The following is a 24,377-nucleotide window of genomic DNA, read 5'->3' as shown; positions in this document are numbered from 1 at the left end:
AATAATCAAAGTAATGATAATAATAATAATAAAGTTCATTGTGCCACTTGGTAAAACAAATTCTTAATGGTATAATCTACCCCAAATTTTTAATTCTGTCTTCATTTACTCACGTCATTCCAAACCAGTAAGACTGTCTTTAGTGGAACACAAATGCCAGCAATTTTTTAAAGGAACAGTTCACCCAAAAATAAACATTTTGTCATCATTTCTCGCCCTCATGTTGTTCCACACCTGTATAAGTTCCTTTCTTATGTTGAACACAAAAGAAGATATTTTGAAAAATTTTGAAGAACATAACAAAAACTAAAACAAGTCCTGAAAAACAGACAAAATGAAAACATTTTTTATCAAACTACCCACAAAAAAACGCTTTTCACAAAACAAAAAAGAAAGCCAGTCCCAAAAACAACACAAGCATTTTTTTATGTTCTAAAGAAGAAAGTATGTTTACAACAATATAAGGCTGAAAAAATGATGACAGAATTTTCATTTATAGAAAACTATCAATTTAAAAGACAGTTTGGCAGGTGAATGACTTCTAACTTATGAAAATGACACTAAACAAAGACTCCCTAGTCCTGTCTTTTCTCTGATTATGATTTTAATGATAATGGAAGCACCCGTACATCTGAGTCTCACAGTTTTTTGGACTTATCTAAGGCTAACAGCCATCCTCTGGTTTCTTCTGTTCTTTTAGCTTGGATCCAAGCTTGTCGGTTTTCCTAGCTGCAGTCTCAGAGCTTCCCTCCGCCTGTGTTGTGTTGATCCATGCCGCTTTGAAACATGGATGAGATGGCACTGGTGTTGATGTTGTGACCTCCTTGTCATCAGACTCATCAAAGCTGACCTCCTGAACAGCTTCCTGTTTCTTAAATGAATCGCGTCTCTCAGACAAGTTAAGCTTCCTCATAACCACACCGCTGGAGTCCCTTGCTCGCTGGCCAGTCAGGTACAACCCTTGTCTAGCATGGTCACCGACACACACAAAACCTGATGCAATGTCACTAGTTTGTGACTCGAGTCCCTCAGCTTCACTCTGGGGAACTTCCACAGTGTGTCTTCGAATGGAGAAGGCCTTTTTGTCTCCATGTTGGGCACCGGAGGGCCTCTCAGATGAATGAACCCTGTTCAGCAGTGGTGAACGAGGTGATTCTGCGCTTCGGGGACACACCGTCTGTCTCACGATGGTCGGCGGGGACATCATCTTATTATGAAACGAGTGGAGGCTTTTAGGAACTCCAGCGAGGGAAGATGGAGAACACTGTGGAGACAGAGGCTGTGAGGAGGGATTGCAGGCGAGGGGAGAAGGGGGAATACTGTTGGTGGACTTGCAGCGGCCTGCTTTGCTATAGCGGAGGCCAATCTTGGATCCTAAAACGTGAAGGGAACTTGGTCGACATTGAGGGATGGGTGAATTCGGAGAGCTTGAACAGGGTGAAGAACTCTGTGGAGAGTTTGAATCTGTGGAGAGAGTACAAACAATGCTAATCACTGACATACTACTTAAAGGGTTAGTTCACCCAACTAACCATTGACACTCCTATTTGAGAGATAGGTGGCGATAATGCACTTATAAGTCTGCGATCCGCCATAAAGCAACAAGAAGAAGATGATGTCTCACGGCCTGCTGCTGTGAAGCACGTTCACAAGAGTTCTAACAGTTCGGACATTGCGTGAATCAGAGGTAAAAAAAAAAAAAAACTAAAACTATATAAATACTGTTCAGTTTCTTGCACAGACCGATCATTTTGTGTCTTTACACATGTATCGTTTAATTTGGATTTGTCTGTGCATGTTTTTTACTCTCTCATAGATTCTGTTACCATTTGCCATGCATTGTACAGCTGAGAGACTGCAACGCCTGAAGCTAAAAATCATAATTTGTGTTCTACTGAGGAAACAAAGTCACTTACATGTTGGATGCCCTGGGGCAAGCAGATAAACATCACATTTTCATTTTTGGGTGAACTATAGCTTTAAAGACACTTATTGATGTTGACGTACCACATGACAGGTCTGGAGCTGGGCTTCTGCACGGGGTGTTGGGCCCTGGAGACAGGCTCGGCGTTGGAGAGTCAGACAGGCTGTCGTTAGGTGAGTGCTGAAAACCCGCTGAGAAACTGCGACTGTTTTGAATCCCCGGACTGTGTTTGGGCAGGGTCTTCAAAAGGTTTCGCCGTTTGCTAGAAAAGTCGGGTTTAAATTAGATTTTGGATTTCAATGAGTTTTAACTAGTTTAAAATGTTCCAGTAGACACTACATCTTTCCAACCTGTCTTGACCCTCTTTCCTTTTGCTCTTTTTACTGCGTCGTGCCATCTTCCCCTTTGAGCTAGTCTTTCTCGCAGGCCCGATTTTAATGGATGTATTCTCAAGAGGAGTGGTCTGTAGAGTCACTTTGCTGCCACTCTACAAATGGAAAAATCAAGCATCTATACAAGTCCTGAATTAAAAAGCACATGAACTCGAGATCTATTTGAGAATATCACCTTCAGCAGAAGCTCCACCACATCGGTGTGCACTAGACCCTGGATACACTCTCCATTCACGTGAGTGATGAGGTCACCAGCCCTCAGCCCAGCCTCGTGAGCAGGACTGCCGTCTTCAACGCTCTAGATTAACGGCGACACATAAAAGCGCATTTAAATGGGTCAAACCAATAAAATGTTAGTACACTGGGTTCGGAGTATGGTTAACCATAGTGGTGAACCGAAATGAAATTATTTACTGAAACTGAAATTAAATTTTTCATTTAGCCAAAAACATTTATGGCTTTCCTTGGGTAAAAAATGTTTTGTGACATTGTTTATATTGTATCCTGCTGCAGTCAAAACACTGATTGAGCAATTACATGAAACATTTCACTAAGTCGTACTGTTTCTTTCAGTAAACCTTCTGATGTTCATTTTTGTTTATTTCATGCTATAACTAGTAAGGAAATAGAAGAGATGTTCAGTTCACATTCTGCTTGAACTGAGGCAATGAGTTTCAGTCAATGATTTCAGCCTCCAAAAGCAGTTTTGGCCAAAACCAAAAATTTATTTTTGGTGCATCACTAGTTAACCATGTGATTCACACTGCATCCATAATACCCACCCAGACCATGTGGTGCACCGTGTAGACATCAGTGTCACCCATGTAGACCCGAATGGCACGGAGCGCAAAGCCGTACTTCCTCCCAGAGCTGTGGATGACCACAGGAGGACGAAGACTGCTTACGCTGAGAGAGAGGTCTCGGTTGGGAGAAGAATCCCGAGATGAAGGGTTGGATGAGAGGGAGTGTGAAGACATGGGGCTTGTCTGGAGCCCACCAGGGATGTCATCTACAGTGATAATACATGATCATATATAAAAGAAATGCCTCATAATAGCTGCAATATCCACACATTGGTATTAAATATCTAAAACAAAGTTTGTCAAGTCATGTTTCGCTTTCATCTACGTCAATAAGCTCTCTGTTCCTCTCAACTGTTCATTGTTCTCTTGAAACCACCTGCTTCACTTGTTTATTGCGGTAGTCACATGAATTTCAGTTGCCTTCAGTGTGATGGCATTACATGATGGTACAACATCTACATGAACACATCTGAGCTCACTGTACCTGCAGTGACGATGAGGGAAAGGCCAGACACAGATGCAGACTTGGGGACTTTACATGTAAATGGTGAGCGTGGCTTCTCTGGGGTCTCCTGCTGGAGTCCGAGGCGACAGGGACCCTTGTGGTCCCTGCGATTAGTAGGTCTTGTTCCAGTGGAGTTACTGCGCAGACGAATTCGCCGGAGATTTGAGACAAGACCCTCTAAGAAAAAACAAATACATAAGAAAACTCATATTGAGAATGAACATTTACAGACTGACCAAGTCACCCTTTAATTTGACCAAATATTAGATTAAAATATGCATAAAAACGGTTACCCTCATCCTCAGGAAAGGCAAAGCGTGGCATGGCCTCAAGGCTCTGAGTGCTGTTCAAAATTAAAGGACTAGTGCCCCTCTCAGGCTGAGATGAACTAGATGATGCTCTTGGCCTCGGACTTGGAGTGATTGAGAAGATATAAAACAAATTTTGAATTCAGGCAAATAAACAACATTTTGAAGACACAAGAATAAAAAATAACTAGAATCATACAAAAATTATGCCTGATTGAATTTATCCTTTGGACACATTTTTATTGCTTGAAATAAAATAAAAAAATAAATAAACTGCATTATATCACTTTTCAAAAGTGGTATACTACATGATTGTCACCAGTGTTATGGTCCCACTTTATATTAGGTGGCCTTAACTACTATGTACTTCAATACGTATCATTTGGTATAATGCACTTAGTGTACATACATGTTTTTACATTGTACTTATATTTTTTAAAATACCTATATGTAATTACATCTGTAATTAAATTTATAAATTACACTGTTGACCCATCCCTTACACCTTAACCCGCCCTTAAACCTACCCATACCACCAAACCTGTGCCTAACCTCACCCATATCCCACCTCAATAGCACCAAAAGTGTTTTGCAATACAATATGAACACAATAACTACATTGTACTTATTTTTTTTTCTAAATAGTTTTAATTTATATATATTTTTAACTTTAGATTTCAGTAATTTTTTCTATTAAAATTTTTAAGTATGTTTAGATTTTATTTCAATTCACAAAAACTTTTTTAAAGTTTTAGTTACCAGTAGCAACACTGATGGTCACAAGAGATAATACATTTAAAAATTATAGTTGTAATTATTTGATCTTCTTATTCCATTGTGATAAATGTACCTGAAGTAGAGTGTATTGTATTGTATTGTTAAGGCTGGAATACACCACACAACTTTTGCCCCAATTTTCCCCGATTTACGGTCTGGTAAAGTTGAAGCTAGTTGCTGAAAGTCAAAGCCAGTCTGGAGATTTAAGTTGAGGGATTTTACAGAAAACCACGTATTGTATGATGGTCACAGACTCAGATTTTTTAGCTTTATCATTCCATCCAGTCAGAAGATATATACGTTTGATATTTTCAGCCAATTTTAGAACGCATATTGTTTTCACTTGTCACTCATTTTCCCTGCAACAAAGGCACATTTATGAATTAGTCTGTAGCTTTAAAGTCTGCAAGTATGTGATCCTCAGTCGTTTAGTGTATGAATCCCAGTTATTCCTTTGTGACTGTTTACAAAGTCAGTAAAAACCCATTTCCACTGCAGCGCAGGAACTTTCCCCAGGAACTAGGGACTTTGGGCCAGTACTCGGTGTGTTTCCACCGCAGGAACCAGGATCTAAATAAAGTTCCAGGTAAAAATTTGTCCCTCAGAAAGTCCCTGCTCACGAGGTAGTACTTTTTTAAAGGTCCGGAACTTTTGGAGGCGGGACTTGGGCACTGAACATGCTGATTGGTTGAGTTCACGCAGCATTGTATTTCAACCACCATATATATTCGCATAATTTTTTTTTAAATATTACTGTTATTGTGTCATGAAATGTAGTTTTTAAAGTATTTCAGGCGAGTAGTTAAAAGTCAATTGTAGTTTAAAACTCAAATCTGCTGTTTATTCATAAAGACAGCGCCTATTTGAAAATGTGCGTCACTGATTTCGGAGACATGAAGTCCACGCGATCGCCAGGCGCTCAGTGCTCATGAATCCTGACGAGAGCAGCCTCACTGACATTTGCCGCTGGCTCTGATGTCTCACTAGTTGTTAAACATGATGAGATACAAATACCTTTGGGTAAATCTAACAGGTAATCTTTGGTCCTTATTCTATTATTCTATTAATATGTTAAAATGAAAATAAAAAGGCAATGCTGTTTGATATAGTAATGCATCTACTTTCCCTGAACTACATTTCTGCGGCTATTAATATGTTTAAATGAAAACAAAAAGAGGTGGTGGTGTTTGATAACATATTTCGTCTAAATACAGTGAGGACAATTGCAGTAGCAAGTCGAGTGTGTTAGTATGCTCTTCTGTACATAGCCTAGTGCTCACCTGCCCCTGTGGGAATCCTGCTTCCTGTTGCTACTTGGAAGCTGTCTAGGGGTTTCTACTGGAGAGAGCATTGAATGACCATCCCACCGGTCCTCCTTCTCCTCACTGCAGCTCCGCTCAGAGGAGGACAGGCTCAAGTTGGAGGGAGAAGCCAGCTGCTCGGTGCTACTGTACACCTGATTCACATGACAAAAACAAGTCATGACCTGTTAAATGCCTCAGTCTGCCTCACTGACAGGCATCGCTAGAAGATAACATTGTGCACATTCATCTATTTCACCTTGCTGAAGCGATGCGAGCAGGAAGAGAACTTGATCTCCTGATAAGATTCATCATCGTTGGTCTCATCGTCCTCCTCAGAGTGATGGTAACGGTCAGAACGTGCTGGGTGGCAGATGCACAGAAGGTTCAGTTGCATCTACATTATATTTATGATTCAGAAAAAGTCATAAAAGAGCAAGCGAGCCACCTACTGTCAAAGTAGCTTGTGTCTTCTTCAGTTTCAAGCTGTGGAATGAACTCTGCTTTCTGTCTTAACAGTCCACTCCAGTCCAGACCACGGAAGAAGATGTGATGTTTAACCTCTGCTGCCCCTCCTGTAGGTCATACCACACATGATCCAATGCTGGCTACATTATGGGGACTTTATCACGTTCCTAAATAGCAGTGTTGTTATTGTTAATTAAAAACTGTTATGAAACAAAATTAATTGCAATGACTACATTTCTAGTTTTCATTTAAGCTTTTTAAGTACAAAAATTACTAAAACAGAAATATAAGAAACAAAATTGAGGCTAAATATATACAAAAAACTAAAACCTAAACATTAAAATGGTACCCATACAAAATATTAAATTAAAAGTTCATTCAAAATATTAATAATTACTATAATATCACATACATAATATTTAAATAAATCTGATAAATGGACTAAACTGGCAAAACACCCACCAGTTCCCAAGCGTTCTTTGGGACTCTGTCTCAGCAGTTTTGTGATGAGGTCTTGAGACTCAAGGGGCAATGCATCATCACCCTCGGGCCACTCAATTTCATCTATAAAGTGAGAGGGATGCAGACATATGCACACAACATTAATAGTATAAAATAGAATTTTACATTGTTGGTAAGCACTGAAAGCTTTTCAAAATACAGGCCCGTATCAAAAGAGACCACTTCCAAGTCTATGATATTCTGATGCTTAGATACAGCTCAGATTCGTTCTGCAATGTGGGGCAATGGGAATCTTTTACACTTGTTTTATCATGCAGTAGACAGAAATCATTTCAATCATGATGGAATTCTCAGGGTCAGGGGTTAACAGGTTAGTTCACCCAAAAATGAAAATTAGGCTGCGTTTTACTCACCCCCAAGGCATCCTAGGTGTATATGGCTTTCTTCTTTCAGACGAATCCAGTTAGAGTTATATTAAAAATTGTCTTTGATCTTTCAAGCTCTATCATTGCAGTCAACGGGTTTTGCAGTGCATCAGTCCAAAAGACGTGAAATAAAAAGCGCCCATCCATAAAAAAAAGTGTCTCACACGGCTCTAGGGGGTGAACAAAGGCCTCCTGTAGCGAATCGATGTGTTTTTTTTTTTGTAAGAAAAATATCCATATTCAAAACGAAATAATCACTTTAACAACAGTTGTACACAGAAGCAGCTCTGGGCAGATGACGTCGTAATAATCACTTATCTAGCTTGCACCAACAGTTGCACAGAAGCAGCCGGGCTGAGACGTCGCATGCACCAGTGAGTCTCGTGAAAACCAGGGTTTGTTTACAGGAACAAAGGAAGCAAAGTTTCCTTACTTTAGCAAAGGAAAACCAGTCTCCTCTTGGCTTATATCAAAATCCTCCGACATTCTTCTTTACAAATCCTCGTTTTGTACTTTTAATTAGTGACCTTTGTTTTGTTTTGATCTCTCCACTGTGTTTCCGCGTGTGCGTGATAAAGCTTGAAAGATCAAAGACAATTTTTTATATAACTCCGACTGGATTCATCTGAAAGAAGAAAGTCAAATGCATCTTGGATGCCTCGGAGGTGAGTAAAACACAGCCTAATTTTCATTTTTGGGTGAACTAACCCTTTAAAATCCCTATATTCTTACCACTGACCACCTGGCCAAAGAGCTCTTCTGGTGTATCTCCAAAGAAAGGCACACAGCCCACCAGGAACTCATACAGGATAATGCCCATGGCCCACCAATCCACAGGTTTTCCATAACCTTGCCTCAGGATCACCTCTGGTGCAATGTACTCTGGAGTGCCACAGACCTACAAAACAACAGAGAAAAAGTTCACCCAAAATGGAAAATTTTGTCATGATTTACTAACCCTCATATTCTTCCACCCCTGTATTTTCTTTCTTCAGTGAAACACAAAATGTCAGAACAACCATTACCATACAAAAAAAATGTAATTTTTATGGTACCATTTCAGTAAAAAAAAAAAAAAAAAAAAAAGTTAGAACTTTTCTGAAGCCATAGTATATAGTGTGAAAAAAATATAACTAATTTAACTCATTATTTGTTCAGTATTACATAATTGTATGTTACAATATTAGTGAATAATGACAATAATGAAAGTTAAGGAAATTTAAGAAAGAGAATGTTGCCATTTTGCCCTTTCAGGAACTTTTCAGTAATAAAATGAAAAATAAAATAATACACCTAAATTAAATAATAATTTGCTCAAAGCCTTCCATTTCCATTACTTCTCAAATCTCATTTTAAAATCACAGTTTATTTCCTTAAAGTAAAGTAAAGTAAAACGTATGCTACTCGGACATGCATTTTTTGCCTTTTTTGTTTTATGGAAGAAAATAAAAAAATATGTGGTAGAAATAATGTCAATAAATTAAGACAAAATTAGTCCTTTAAATGTGAACACTTAAACACTTAAAAAAAAAAAAAAGACCTCTAACACTAGCTTGCTCTATTCGTTTTCTATTCTATCTGTTTTCTTCTTATTTATTATATTATTTAAAAGCCCTTGCTACGTATACTTAATTAAGCTAACTGAGAGCTGTTATAGCATTTGTATATCATTGCTCTTTTGTTGATTTTGATTGCTTCCATTGTCCTCATTTGTAAGTCGCTTTGGATAAAAATGTAAATGTAAATGTAATGTGAACACTTAAAACTAGCACAGTATTTGTGCTGAATGTACAGGCAGACTGACCTGTTTGTCAATGAACTCTCTTGTGTCTTTCTCCATGTGTTCTTCATACAGGTTTGTGGTCATGTTCATTAAACCGATTTTAGACAGACCGAAGTCAGTCAGTTTAATGTGCCCCATCGATGTAATGAGCAAGCTGAAGACAGGAAACAAACACAGTGAATGAAATGTTTGCAGGATGTGGAGTCATGCATAACTGCAGGATAACATCATCGAGCAGCTCTTACTTGTCAGGTTTGAGATCCCTGTGCACGATACCATAATTATGAAGATATTCTAGTGCTAGAACAGTCTCTGCAAAGTACATTCTGGACATGTCCACCGGCAAGGGACCCATATTCTTCAGCAAATTTGCACAGTCTCCGCCTGCAAAGACAATTTTATATTAAAACATTACAGCTGCAGACTCACGACTGTATACACGAGGAATGACGCATGTGTGTGTCATAACATATTTGCAACAACACATCACTCCTCTGACTCACCCTCCACATACTCCATGACCATGCAGAGGTGCCGTCGTGTCTCAAAGGAGCAGAACATGCTGACCACAAAAGGGTTCTCTGCAAAAGTCAGGATGTCTCGCTCCACAAACACCTGCTGGATCTGGTTCCTCAGGATCAAGTTCTGCCGGTTGATCTTCTTCATGGCAAACCGCTGCCGTGTCCCACGATGCCTTACCAGGTACACGGCCCTGCAAGTCAACACTCAAATCAGGATCAAAGGTGATTTATATTTTTAAGGCTAGAATACACTACAAAACTTTTTCAATCTCAACAGTTTTAAAATCAGACACTTGTTGACTTTGTAAATGGTTAAGAGAAAGAATCTGGACATCATAAACTAAATGACTGAGGATCACACACAATAAGACTCATTACAAACACAACAAACTAACACAGAAACATGTGCCTTGTTATGAGGAGATAAGACAAATAAAAAAAATATGCGTTCTAAATCGGCTCAAAATATCAACCATGTTTAATATCTTCTGACTGGATGGGATCCTAGTCTAAAGTTAAAAACTGAGTGTCTTTGCCCATCATAACCTACATCATTTTCTGTGAAATCGGTCATCTCTGACTGCCCAAAATTTGGAGACTTGATCTGACTTTCCACAACTAGAGTCGACCTCTCCAGAATGCAAACTGAGAAAAAACTAGACAAAAGTTATATAGTGTATTCCAGCCTTTTGTCATCTGGTGATCTAAATTCATGTGATTCTAAAACAGGCTATTCCTTCTTTAAAGAAAAAAAAGCAGTAAATGTGAGCTCACCCATAAGCCCCATTGCTGATGAGCTTTATAGTCTCAAAGTCTCTTTCCAGAGGTTTTCTTCGAGGTGTTGTGATTCCAGGACGATTCTAGGACACAAAATATGACACCGAAAACTCTCAAGAACAGAACAATACAACATCAATTTGACAGAAATTCAGAAGTCACAAACTAAAAAGATCATAAACTGTTTTTTTTCTCCACAAATAACAGTTAAGTTAACTTGACATATATATATGCATGTACACTCACGTTCAAATGTTTAAGGTCAGTAAGATTATTTTTTTCCAATTAAATACAACCTTGCTAAATAAAGGTAAAGACATGTTACAAATGATTTCTGTTGAATACTTTTTATACTTTTCTGTTGATTTCTTTTGAAAAAATGCATCACAATTTCCACCAAAATATTAAGCACAAAAAAGGTTTTCAATATAAGAAATGTTTCTCGAGCAACAAATCACCATATTAGAATGACTTATAAAGCACCATGTGACACTGAAGACTTTAGTAATGATGCTGAAAATTCAGCTTTGCATCACAGGACTAAATTACATTTTAAAATAGAGTAAAATAGAAAACAGTTTTTTTAAATTGTAAAAACGATTTCAAAATATTGCTATTTTTCCTGCATTTTTAATCAAATAGATGCACCTCGATAAGCATCTTTCAAAAACATCTTATGACCCAGTGGTAGCACATTCAGTGATTTATTTTCTTACCTCTGCAGTGTCACCCAGTTCTCTGCTTGGGCTGCCTGAGTTATTGTGCTCAAGCTGTACCATGTCTGAACCCAAAGACAAGAGAAAACTCAATCACTTGTTTGCCTAAGGCTAACATTTAATTACCCTTTACAACATAGACAAAAAAGTATAATTTAAGGGTGAGGTGCTAGATAAATCATAATTATACCCTCCAGGGGGTCTCGGGTGAGACCCAGTTGGCTGATGATGTATCGGGGGATATCAGTCTTGATGCCCTGGCCAATTTTTGCATGGTCTTCTGCAACTTCAAGACGCTGATAAAACTCTTCAGGGTCAAACTCCTGATGGTTAACAGAAACATGGTGTGTCAGCAATCAGCATTATATAAATGGCATTACAATGTGGCATTACATTCTTCACAATGTAATTAATTACAAAAGGTAAATTAATAGGCCACAGGTGGTTTTCAAAATGCTATGGAACCCTCAACATTCCGCTTAGGATTTACATGGGGGATTTTATATGTATATACACATACTGGTGGCCAAAATGATTAGAACACTAGTATTTTCACCTGGTAAAAAATGGTTTTAAGTCAGTTATTTCTATCTTTTGCTGTAGTGTGTCAGTAGGAAATATCAGTTTACATTTCCAAACATTCATTTTGCCATTAATTGTAATAATCCAGTGAGATTTTTGTTTGCACAAGGAGTCTGACAACAGCCAGTGCTCCACACAGAGATCTCACCATCCAGTCTGTCTGAAATAACATGAAGAAACAGAACAAACTAAGACAGAATAAATCCAGGAGAACTGTGTGCAATGTCTCCAAGATGCTTCAAGAAACCTGCAAAGATACGTGCACGTGCACCTAGGGCAAAAGCTGCTTTAAACGCAAAGGATGCTCACACCAAATGTTGATTTAATGTAGTTAATAGAAGTTAATTGATAAAGAAAATCTATTTATGACATTTTGACAGCATCCTCATTTTACAGCATTTTTACAAGTGCCAAAAACATTTAACAGTGTTGTAGCTTTGCAGGTAGGTTGTAGTATAATTTTTTTTTTTATAGAAATTGAGAATATTTATTCATTAATTTTGCAATTAGCTTCTCTCTCATCAAATCTAAATTTGACTAGTTGGTATCCAGTAATCAGACATTGTTAAAGCTGTATCTCTCTATATGTACTTTTAAAATCCATAAATTAAAATTGGTATTGGGGTCTCTTAGACCCAAAAGAGAAAATAAGTTTTCCATGTGATAAATATAAATTCTTCCTAGTGCAGAGTCACAGTGTTAATCATCTTTTTACCAGACACTCCAGTAGTCTTGCTGGTCTGGAAATAATGATTAGAACCTTCTTCACAAGTTTGGCAATTACAGTCACTTCCTCACTCTCAGAGCGCTCGTATGCCTGTGGGTTTAAAAAAAAAACACTCCGGGTCAATGCAAATAAACTTTATGAGCACAAAACAAAACAGCCTACATTTTTGCATAAAATTTGGTAGACTTTACCATGAGTCAGATATCAAATTGTAAAAGTTACAGAAATAAGTGACCTAATTTAATGTGAAAGGACAGAGAGAAGTAATCATGGAACAAGACCATAAAACCCCCTCAAGCTCCCAATGACATTTAAGACAAACAAGTCATTTAAAGGAATAGTTCACCCAAAAAAGACATATTTGTCATTTTCAATTCACCCTCATGTCACTTGAAAACTCATGACAGCATTTTTTGTGTGGAACACTAAGAATTTTGCAGCTCTTTTCCATCAAACAGTTTATGCTGACAACGTCATTCATTTAAAAAATTATAAAAAACACTAAAACCTGCCATAAGCAAGCAACTTGGAAAGGTAAATGGAATTTGTTGCACCACGACCTGTTTCCTCTTGCTTAATTTAATCAGCCTCTTCCTTTAATTTGCTATTCATGACTTCAGAAGCATGAAGCGAAAGCTCCTCAGGGAGACAAAACAGTCTCTCACTTGCCCTAATTAACCATCCTTCCCTTCAGCTTCGACATGACTGCCTGGGCACACAAACACTGCAGAGGACTAGTGTGCAATCCTGCTGCTCTCTCTTCAGCCTCTTTCCAGAAAAACTTCACATGACAACAGCAGCTCGGTATGAGGAATGAAAGCTGGCAGTTTAATTTAAAACAAACCCATGGTAACATGTGCCTGTATAGATACAACATATTTCCATCAAACGAAGATACTGCAGTGCTTCAGTGCAGCAGTTAGCTGAATGTGATTTTCAGATGGAATATGACAGGAACAGTGCTTATTAAAAGAATCACTCAGGACTTTAGGGGTCTTATGTCTGGAGCCATAAGGCTCTCAGTCAGTAATCATTCAGTAAAAATGCTATTATAAAGAAGGCAGTATTAGTGATTCAGCTGAGAGCTGGAAAGAGACCATTAAACCACCCAGCATGAACTACAGCACGGTCACGTTGTTGCAAACTAGGGATGTCAAATGTTGAAAATAGCTTAGAAACGAGCACTGAAAGGAAGCTGCTTTTGAACACACGTGATTTCTGCACACGCTCTGTGAAGAGAGCTTGTACCCAGCGGTGATGCGGCTGCACATGTAAGTGGTCAAATGCACTTCCTGGTCAAAAGGCAAGTCTTGGCAAGATATTCATGTAAATACAGTCAGTATGGCCTAAGTGCAATATAAACAAGCAGGGGAAAAAAAAGCCTAGATATTTTGTGTTAAAATCACAGATTTGTGCATTTAAAATTAAATGCAGTCTAACACACATGCCGTGGTCCATTACATTGCTAATTTTACTGAAACAACAGAAAGATAAAACCTTTCATTGCTTCGGCCTGGATAACTTTAGTAGCTCTACTAAACGGTAAACTGTAAAATCAAATGTTGACACACAATAAACACAAGTCAAACTCCGACGGCATCGAATTAGTTTGATTTTAAAATATCTCATGATTTTAAAGACTATGTCAATAATTTAAGTTGTTTTATGACACAATTGATACTGCCATTAGATATTATAAAAACCTTGGGCATGGTTTACTTTTTCCCCGTTTACACTAGCGTGTTTTCATTTTAAAATGCATAACTTTTGCTACGGTTACACCTATCGTTTACACTACTCCGGCGTTAACAGAGATTTTTGAAAACGCTGCAGACCCCGTTTTAGTTTGAAAACACTGGGGTTGTGTTTCAGTGTAAACGGACCAAAACAGAGACTTTTGAAAACGATGGTGTGGCTGCCCACATTCGCTCTGCATATCCTTGACGACTGCGTAAACAATAACATCATGCGCATTTGTTGTAACCATAGATATATACGTAGATTCCCCATTCGACTGCTCCAAGCCTGCAATCTAAATAATAGGGAATCTACCTATTCATATCTATGGCTGTACCTGCATGAATGGTCATGTCACATGCGTTTTAGGTTGTGTAGTGTAAACGGAGAACACCAGTGTAGACGAGGATCGTTTTCATTCTAAAACGCCGTTTTAAAACTAAAATGCACTAGTGTAAACGGGAGTTATTTATTATTTTAGAGATATTTGTTCTGATGTTTGTAACCATTTTCTGTTGACACGTTCTTGAATAATTTCTTGTTTAACTTTATTTAATTGAAACATACACTACTGTTCAAATGTCTGGGGTCAGTATGATTGTATTTGGTGCTCAAGAAACATTTATTATTATTTTCAGATGCTGAAAACAGTTGTGCTGCTTTATAATGTTTGTAAAAACACCATTTATTTTAAATAGATTTGTAACATTATAAATGTCTTTAATGTAATGTGTCCTTGCTGCATAAAATATGAATTTCTTAAAATAAATTAATATATAAATATAACCATGGGCAAAGATCTGAATGGTGGTGTACAGTACTGTTTTAAAATAAATTATTTTCAGTAGTACTTAGCCTATATTATTCAATAATATATATTTGTTTCTTTTTTAGTGAAATACTAGTATTGATTAATAAAATTCTAGTCTTTTGTGACATTGCGATCTAGATCTATGAAAATCAATACATCTGTCCTTTTTTACTTCATTACAAGTATGGAATATGTTTCCACCTCATGTAGGAAATTTTCTAATTTTTCCTGAAGTTCCACGAAGTAGCAGGATGTGATGAGCCCCTTTCTGGACTTCTCCAGACAGTCTCGGACGAGCTCAACCAGCTGGTGTTGAATGAAGCCCAGCACTCCATCAGCAAGAGGAGGAGCACTGTCTGGGGAGTAGTCTGCCATCACTGCCAGCAAACGCCCCTCCATCTGAGCCGTAGCCTGCCAGAGTGATAAAATGCTGTGAGACTGCGTAGGGGACAATTGTGGTTTTGTTTTGTTTGGACCAACCAGGCCATCAATTTCCCCACAGCCACAATTTAAACTAAGTAAACAACATGTGATGACATGACATGACGAGGCGTCCACGTCCATGATGAAAAACAAAACTTAAATGTCAGAGCTCAATTACCTTTGGAAACCGTTCTTTGTAGACGTGATTCATCATCACAATCTCGTTATCAAAAGAGCCACATGTGCGCCCAGGGCTACAAAACAAAATAATACTTCAGTTACATCAAATTGATCATATCTACTTTTATAATTTTACACAAAGAAATAACATTAAAGGAAAAGTTTACCCCACAATAAAATTCTGTCATCCTTTACTCACCCTCATTTCATTACATACCCTGCCCATGACTTACTGACTTCTGTGAAACAAAAGAACTGTGAGAGTCTTGGTTGCTTTTTTTCAGTGCAATTACACTGAATGGGGACTGAAGACACCATAAAACAATTAGAAAGGTTCTCAGTATGACTTGTGCGCCAGTGTTGTTATTTTTTTTTAATATATACAAATTTAAAAAAATGGATTCAGTGATTTAAATAAATCTGAAATAAAATATAAATATTAGATATAAATAAACATAAACCTAAAATTATAAATGCTGTCTTTATATTTAAATATATTTAAAAGCATTAATAAAAAAAATATGAAAACTAAATAAATAAATTATTCTAAATATTAATAAGTACAATAATAGTAAATAAAAATATACCAAAATAATATTGTGCAGTAAATGTGAAGTCTCCAGAGATCTTATGATAACTTTGTGTGAGGAAAATGACCAAAATTTATAACACTTTTCTAAAACTTCAAACCCCATTCATTGTAATTACATGAAAAAAATCTTCCAAAGTCTTCCAAAATTTCCCCTATAAGTTTACAAGTAAAGTGATACAGGTTTTGAAAGGCATAAAGGTGAGTAAATGAAAGATAAATATCTGCTAAAGTAAACTTACTAAAGTAGTATAATTTTATTGGGTCATATTTTTGAATTTATACCAGTTTGCCAGAGAAATTAATCATTGTTTAAAACATTAAATCTGTATAGATTAGCCATGCCAAATGTGTCAACCATTAGCTGTTTAAAGTATTGTGTTAGAAAACTTTTTCCCCTGACTGTATAAGAGGAAGGAAGTGAGTAATACCCTGGCACGTACAAGCCAAAATAATCTTTCATCCTTATTCACTTGGTATCATGAAATTCAAAAGTTAGAAATAAGGTTTCACATTTCTACACCAGTTTATTTTCTTCACCAGCTAACTGAATTGCACGATCTCTATGAAAATGCAGCATTTCACATTCAGCTGATTTTCTCTAAATCGTGTTTTTTTTCTACAACAAATAGAGACCTAAGGCTCCGTGAGCGAGGACGGAAAGGCGAGGGCTGTCCATCCTCATCTGCCACACTCTCTGAGCTCCTGAAATGCTTGAAGAGGCGATGGAGGTCATCTGGGGTGGGCTGGGAGGGCAGCTGGTGCAGGAGCTCCTGTGAGGAGGAGGAAGACTAATGCAGAAGAAAGAGCGAGAGAGACAGAAACACAGCTAGATTCAGACAACAAATCACATTTACGTGTGCCTGTTGCATCAACCTAACATTATGAATGTGTAAAAATATAACAACAGTTGTTTAGCAATCAGTATACAAAAATCTGCATAGCAAGGTGGGGCGTGTATGCTCAGATTGCATGAAACACAAGTGGTGAGCATCTGACAGTCTAAAGCGTATTATTAGTGCAAGACATCTTATACAAGACAACTACAGGACGGGACACTTTCCATTCTGGTCTGTAGCTGTCTTTGGTATAAGTGGTAATTTAAGACTGAAAATCTCGGGAAAAGAGAATACGCAGAAGAGCACATGACAGGACTAGTGCTGGAAGGAGGAAACCAGAGAAGCTTCACAGCTTCCCTCAGAATAAAGTCTTCACTCACACTAGCTCAATAGGACATTGTTAAACAAGGCTGACCTCATTGCATGAGCCATGAATGGCGATATATCATTTCAAAACAGAGAAAGGGGCTATTTTTTGTACGATTTCCTTGAAAATAAATCAATGAAATTAATCAATTTCCACTGCTGAGAATTACCCACAATGGTCAACCCTGTAGTTAAATTACTACAGGTTAAATAACAAATGACCCTGACCAATGGAATTCTATGAATTCCAAGGCTATTTTCATGGCAAGGACAGGGTATAATCAGTTCAAATTACATGAATAACATTACTAAACATATTTTAAAAAAAGAGTATAAAGGTTACAGATTACTATTATGATTTTATCAGAATTTTATAGAAAGCAATATCTAGCCAATTATATTTTAGAACAGAACCTATGATGAAAAAAGGTATATTAATTAACAAAATTCCCCATCATTTTCCATGAATTTTAAAGGGGTCATATGATGCAATTTTAAGTTTTTCTTTCTCTTTGGAGTGTTTCAAGCTGTTCGTGCATAGATAAGATCCCTAAAGTTCCACTAAAGTCTCAAACCCAAAGAGATATTCTTTATAAAAGTTAAGACTCGTCCACGCCCTCCTAAAACGCCTTGTTTAAACACGCCCCCACATCTACGTCATTGTGTGGCAAGATTTGCATAACACCGCCCAAATGTAACAACGCAAAGAAAGAAGGAGTTACTGATTCTCGCTGTAGTATTGTTGCCAAAGCCGCCATGTCGTGGAGACGCTGTGTGTTTCGTTGTGAAAGCAAAACTACTTTGTTTGGCCTTCCAAAAGAGGACACAAATTGAAATCAGTGGTTAAGTTGTATTTACAACACTGTTCCAGAACAGTTCAACCCAAATATTCAGATGTGTGCAGCGCATTGTATGGAGGACTGTTTCCTGAAACGGGGAGAGTAGCCTACAAGGCTGTTTCTATAAAGTGGGGCAATTCCACTTTGCAAGGACAGTCTTGCACTTCTGACTCACAGCCTGTAAGTATGTTTTCATATTTAAAGAATTTGCCACTGACGATTCAAACGCGAGTTTTGAGCAGTGTAGAGTAGCGCTTGTTGTTTCTCCAATCACAAATGCAGGCATGGTTTTATATTTACGCAGTGCTATATGCAATGCAATGCAATGCGTAAAAAGACAATATAAGTCATTATAATCAGTAGCCGCATTTCCACTGTCGGGCCAGTGCGAGCCAGGGCTTAAAACGGGCCGGGCGGGGCTAATAGCCTCGGGCTAGTAGCACGAGGCCAGAATAGCGCAGCGTTTCCACCGTCGGGCCAGAAGCTCCACTGCGCGTCACTAAAACCCGCCCTTTACACGCCTCTCAGGACAACGTCATGCAACCCCATCGTTTCACCAACAAAGAGAAGTTATCAGAAAACTAAGAAATAAGTCACTGGAACTAGCGCAATCACAAAACGAACACGATAACAGCGCCTTTTGTTTGCATGCTTTGTTAAATATTCAAATTCAAAAGCATCGATGTTTTACTATAAGTGATACATTGAGCACAATGAATCAATTTATCAGGACTCAAAATTAATCACACAGAAATAAATGTATTTCAATTGTATTTATTTATTTTTAACGCTTATGAAAATAGCCTGCTTATTCAGTCGAGTCTGTTTCTGTTTATTTGTAGCCACAGTAGCCTATACCTCACATTTCGAATGAATGATAATAACTCTATTTTTATAAAAGCTCCCGAACAAAAATCATTATTATATTTTGATGACATGCTATGCGGAGCTAAACTCTCGAGACGAGACTTATGACAGATAAAATGTTACTAAATAAATACACAATTGTGATAGAGAATAAGAAGCTGACGTCTGATTTCTCCAAGTGGTTGCATTTACCATGTTTATCGCTTATAAATAATTTTGCCTTTTATGATGATTATAATCCACATCGGATCGCGTTATTTCAAACACTCGCAGCTGACTGAAAGTGAGTTTTGAGCTCAGCTCATTTTTTAAAAATTTTAATGTTGATGTTATAGCTGTTATCTTTCTGAAATGAACGGCGCTGACGCTCTCCAGATGCGAAGAAACTCTGCCTTTGCTCATAACCACTCCTCTAGCACCATCTGGCCCGCTTTGGCCCAGGTTTTCGTCGGGCCAAAAAACCCTGGCCGTTGGCCCCGAGGAAGCCCCGACGAGGCACGATCAAGCCCCGGAAGTGACAGTGGAAACGCGACTGGCCCTGGCACGCACTAGCACGCCCGCTTTAAGCCCGACAGTGGAAACGCGGCTAGTAATTATGTCCCCACTGGATGCAACAAATGCCTCGATTGTGATGGATTTTTATTGGTTTTGTCTCTTCATGCCGGGAGACGACATCACAGCAGTTAAGGGGCGTAACATTTCCATCACACGCTTGAGGCATTCGGCCAATCACAATGCACTGGATAGTTGGCCAATCAGAGCACACCTCGCTTTTTAGAATAATGAGCTTTGTAAAAATCGATGCATTTCAGAAAGGCGGCGCATAAAGGAACAACAATAATGTACATTATATGGAAAATAATGTTTTTTTTTAACCTTGAACCACATAAGCACATTGCATTACACCAAATACACAAAATAATGTTCTTTTTAGTAACGTCATACGACCCCTTTAAAATGTTATTTATTTCCATGACACTTTTTCAGGAATTTGAAATCACCATTTTTGCACAAATCATTTTTAAATTACTCCCTTTTACTGTAGACTCTGACTACATTAACACTGTAAAGTGCATAAATTTTAATAAAGAAATCTAGCATGCTGTTACTCTCTTTTTCAACTAGCTGCACTAGTACAGCAGTTGAAAGTGCACTCCAAAAGCAAAATCAAACAACCTACAGATAACACATTTAATATACAATGGTTTAAACACATCTGCTCTGTGCACTGTTTGATTACAGTAAGAAAAACACTGCAGATGAACTGGAATGATGGCTCAAGAAAAGGAAAACAAAGAGGGTCTTTTCAGAAGAGTTGTGAGGGGCCCACTCACTGAAACAGCAGAACTGGGTGGATTGGTTCCATATCCAGAGGAGACAGACGCCACAGACCACCTTCGTGTGTCTGGTCTAAAAAAGGACAGAGATACAAGAAAACATGACTTTAAGGAATCTCCATTGAGATTACACAAACTATTAAAGTGCTGGTTGTTTTAATAACTGAACACCACAAAAAAAACTTCAATCAGCCACATTAAATTCAAATACACTACCATATACACTAAAATTCTTCACATACATAAAAAGTTTGGGGTCACAAGATTTTTTTTCTCTTATGCTCACCCAGGTTGCATTCATTTCATCGAAAAACAGTAAAGATAGTGATATAGTGAAATGTTACTACAATTTAAAATAACTGCTCTCTATTCTAATATATTTTAAAATGTATTTTTTTCCTGTACTGGCAAAGCTGATATTTCAGCAGCCATTAATCCAGTTTTCAGTGTCACATGATCCTTCAGAAATCAGTCTAATATGCTGATTTGCTGCTCAAGAAACATTTCTTGTCTTATCATTAATGTTTGTCATCAATTGCGCTGCTTAATATTTTTGTGGAAACAGTTCATAAGAACATAAGTTCATAAGAACAGCATTTATTTTAAATGAAAATCTTTTATTACATTATGTCTTTACTGTCATCAAATTAATGCATTCTTGCTAAATAAAAATATTAATTTCTTAAAAAAAAAAAAATAATAATAATAATAATAATATTACTGACCCCTAACTTTTTAATGTGGTTTGTAATTTCACAATAGTCTATATACCAAACAGATTTACAAGTTTGTCTGCAACATTTAAAACTCATTCAATCTTCATTGAGCTGTACAAGGAGGCTGGTAGGGTCCCAACATTTCAAACCAGCATTAATAAAAGCGGATGGAGCCTCAGTACATAATCATGGCAGCGTAAAGTAATGAGACTACATGCTGACTGCACTATAATTGCTGTGACAAATGCCAAGCTTCCCATCCACAGTACAGCCTTGAGGGCAGCTGCAGCGAACGCACAATCTTATTGGCCAGCTAAAACCTTTCCACTCATTCCTTGCTTTTATACTGGCACTATGAAAGGGCAGAATTAAGATATAACACAAATGACTAATGTGAATACATTTGGAAATGTTTGTAGCAGGCAGTCTCATTCTGCTCAGCTCTTACCTACGTATGAATGGAAAATTGACTGAAGGACTGCTGGAGACATTTCTGGGACTGTCCAGCGGACTGCTGCCTGTAGGAAACACACCTTCTAAGATCAACATGCACATTATGGTTGTTTTACTGAGTTAATGGATGCCAAAGTGGTTCTGTATTGCCTGGAACTCATTTGCCAGGCTCTGTTGACAGTGTTACTGGCATTGGCATATTCAAACCGTGGGCTGGATGTGCAAGCATGTTATGCTACCCTGTATTTATCATCAAGCACAGTGTAAATCAAACATCATTATCATAATTGAGAGAGAAGCTAAAATAAGTAATTATAGCTACCAGTTGGCAAAGGAAGGGGTGAGAGCGGTCTTGATAGAGTAGGTGAGGGAGCCAAACTCTTCCTCTTGTTCCGGTTACTGTGGAAAGAAAACGCTTGTTCTTGTTAAAGGCAAAAATACTCAGTTTTCACAATGCTCATCATTATGAAACCCATCTATAGCGATTGTCTGTTAATGTCTCTAGTACTGAAACACAACCTAACAATTTGAGTTTACAAAAACATTTCATTAGACCTGGTGTAACTGAATCAACACTGAATTTTGAACAGGCCTGTGTACATTTATTATATTGTAGAAATGATTGTGACAATTGGCATTAAAGACTTTGAATTCAAAGGTAAACTCAGTAAGATTTTATTTAGCTGGGTCTTATTCATCCCAATAGTGACATAGTACCAATGGTTTTAGGCTTCATATAGACACCTTTTAGCCCGGATGCATTCCTTCATCTTCAGAACACAAATTAAGATATTAAGATGAAATCTGAGAGCTTTCTAACCCTGCATAGACACCAACGGCAAATACCACTTTCAAGGTGTCACATGGACAACTTTAATGATGTCTTGACTACCTTTCCGGGCCCTGAACGTTTTAGTTATCAAAATATCACAAAATATCTTAATTTGTGTTCTGAAGATGAACAAAGGTCTTACAGGTTTGGAACGACACGACGGTGAGTAATTAATGACATAATTAAATTTTTTTGGTGAACTATCACTTTAAGGGTTTTGTTTCATTTTATTTCTTATATGGTTTTTAATGGCAGTTTGCTGAATAGAGGCAATTTGACCGTACACTCACAATGTTTAGTCTTGGTCAGCATATGGGAGCTGCAGGCCATCATTGATGGTTTTAGGTAGTAAACATGTTATTAGTGTAAGTAGTTACCCACTCAAATACATAACAAGTCTGGTCATGTGACATCAACATGGCAGCACCCATGAACCTCTCTATGCAGAATAAAACAGCTTTTTCTTTATTTCATGTGAGCATTCATTAATTTAATTAGATGCATATACATATTAAAGCACTGTTTATTTCTTAATATGTAAAACTTTAAATTAGCAAGTATTTGCACCGTTCAACATTTACATGCTTTTCATTACACTTTTTCTTTAAAATCATTTAGTTCTGCTTATAATAAAAATAAGTATTAAAAATAAACATAAAAAAGCTAATTTGACCTCAACGCCCTTATCACTTCTGACTACAAATTAGCCTACTATTGAGTACACTAACTATACTTCGTTGACAAAGACTTCAAAACGAAAGATAACAATGACAGTCAACACAGACCCTCTATACACACGGTTAAACTGTATATATACATTATGTAAAGTCTAGACTTCAGAATATGAGCATCCACCGCCAACAGGACAATGAGCAGCAGACGCTCAGCCGTACATGGGCCACGTTTACTATCGGAAACAAAAACGGGCAGGGTGGAAAAACAGTGTGTATGCTGTCCACAACGAGATCGAGAATGTTAAACGAACAAGCAGACATTTTCAACCATTATAGTACTTATGTGGGATTTTGAAAGACCGATCTAGTTTATCAAGCACATTTCTCGCGGTTGCGCCTGTGGGATTTTCCAAGTTAGATCAAGTTTAGCGGACCAACCTTGACGATTAATAATCAATCACAACTTAAATATACAGTAACATGCTTAAACTCGTCGTTACCTTTTGGGTCGTTTGACTAAACCCCCAGAAACGAACTGGCTTTTATAACTCGGACACACCGTCCAGTAATTCCGATCAGACATGATGTCGGTGTGCTCGTCTTCGTTGTCCCAGCGGTTAACAAATCCTCATCGATGACACGCCGCAGCATTGCGACATGTTAAAACAGTGAAGTCTAATGTAATTCCCAGGCGAACTCCAAAGCGACACAGACTCCATTGCATGCAGAAAGGTTACAACAGGGAGTAGACAGAGAAAGCGCCTTAAGTACAGCAGCGCGATGCCATCATCGCGTTATTTTCTCACTAGTGACACATTGCCACATTGGTTTGGAAAACGCCATCGTCTGGTTATACTCAAGCCCTGACAGCGCTAAACGGCGGATGCTGCTCCCAGGTTTAAAGGTATAGCAACACAACTGTAACGATTACAAGTTTAATGCAACAATAAAAGAAAAGCGGGTGCGCGGAGTGGAGGAAGTTGTCACAGAGTCTGACTGAAAGAAGGGGTCACGGTGGGGTTTGAACGTCACCATGCCGGGCAACTAAACCCGCCTCCTTTAACTTAGCATGCAAAGAGTGTCCCATACTGGTAAGCATGTGTAATAGACTAGTGTTGAGGATAATGTCAAAACTTAAAAACAAACTAAACACACACAAAAACTTTCAGAAACCCTCCTCTGACGTGGTTTTAAGACTAATTTTCATATGAACGCCACTGTGACATAAATTAATTAATGCCCT

At 37.8% G+C, this 24,377-nt stretch overlaps 1 protein-coding gene across 4 annotated transcripts; it reads right to left on the bottom strand.

Moving 5' to 3' along the window:
* Positions 1-659: 659 nt before the first annotated feature.
* Positions 660-24,208, bottom strand: mast3a (microtubule associated serine/threonine kinase 3a). 4 transcript variants are annotated; one of them, XM_042718232.1, is made up of 26 exons: positions 23,635-24,208; positions 21,951-22,027; positions 21,624-21,693; positions 20,457-20,532; positions 16,848-17,002; positions 15,621-15,696; positions 15,221-15,430; positions 12,460-12,561; positions 11,353-11,485; positions 11,163-11,227; positions 10,444-10,529; positions 9,652-9,860; positions 9,394-9,532; positions 9,170-9,302; positions 8,098-8,263; positions 6,941-7,042; positions 6,463-6,585; positions 6,270-6,373; positions 5,990-6,165; positions 3,918-4,042; positions 3,604-3,798; positions 3,099-3,325; positions 2,492-2,614; positions 2,275-2,411; positions 2,008-2,186; positions 660-1,464 (listed from the first exon to the last, which is right to left on the bottom strand). In XM_042718232.1, the coding sequence occupies exons 1-26, from the start codon at positions 23,715-23,717 to the stop codon at positions 665-667; spliced, it is 4,071 nt and encodes a 1,356-aa protein (XP_042574166.1). In that variant the 5' UTR covers positions 23,718-24,208; the 3' UTR covers positions 660-664. The 4 variants fall into 4 exon arrangements, with proteins under 4 accessions (XP_042574166.1, XP_042574168.1, XP_042574165.1 ...); XM_042718234.1 differs by having other exon boundaries at positions 3,918-4,036; XM_042718231.1 differs by having other exon boundaries at positions 3,604-3,801; positions 23,635-24,206.
* Positions 24,209-24,377: the final 169 nt, after the last annotated feature.

Source organism: Cyprinus carpio, chromosome B2 (genome assembly GCF_018340385.1).
Source record: "Cyprinus carpio isolate SPL01 chromosome B2, ASM1834038v1, whole genome shotgun sequence".
NCBI classification, from domain to species: domain Eukaryota; kingdom Metazoa; phylum Chordata; class Actinopteri; order Cypriniformes; family Cyprinidae; genus Cyprinus; species Cyprinus carpio.
Note: the sequence above shows the minus strand (reverse complement) of the source record. Positions and strands in the feature narration are given on the sequence as shown.

Bases quoted from the DNA above. Each gene is read 5' to 3' on its own strand.
- mast3a (XM_042718231.1), bottom strand. From the start codon at position 23,717: ATGTCTGATCGGAATTACTGGACGGTGTGTCCGAGTTATAAAAGCCAG. The intron at 11,228-11,352 runs GTATAATTATGA...CTTTGGGTTCAG, and splicing joins CACCCGAGACCCCCTGGAGG to ACATGGTACAGCTTGAGCAC. The intron at 9,303-9,393 runs GTAAGAGCTGCT...TCCTGTCTTCAG, and splicing joins AGGGATCTCAAACCTGACAA to CTTGCTCATTACATCGATGG.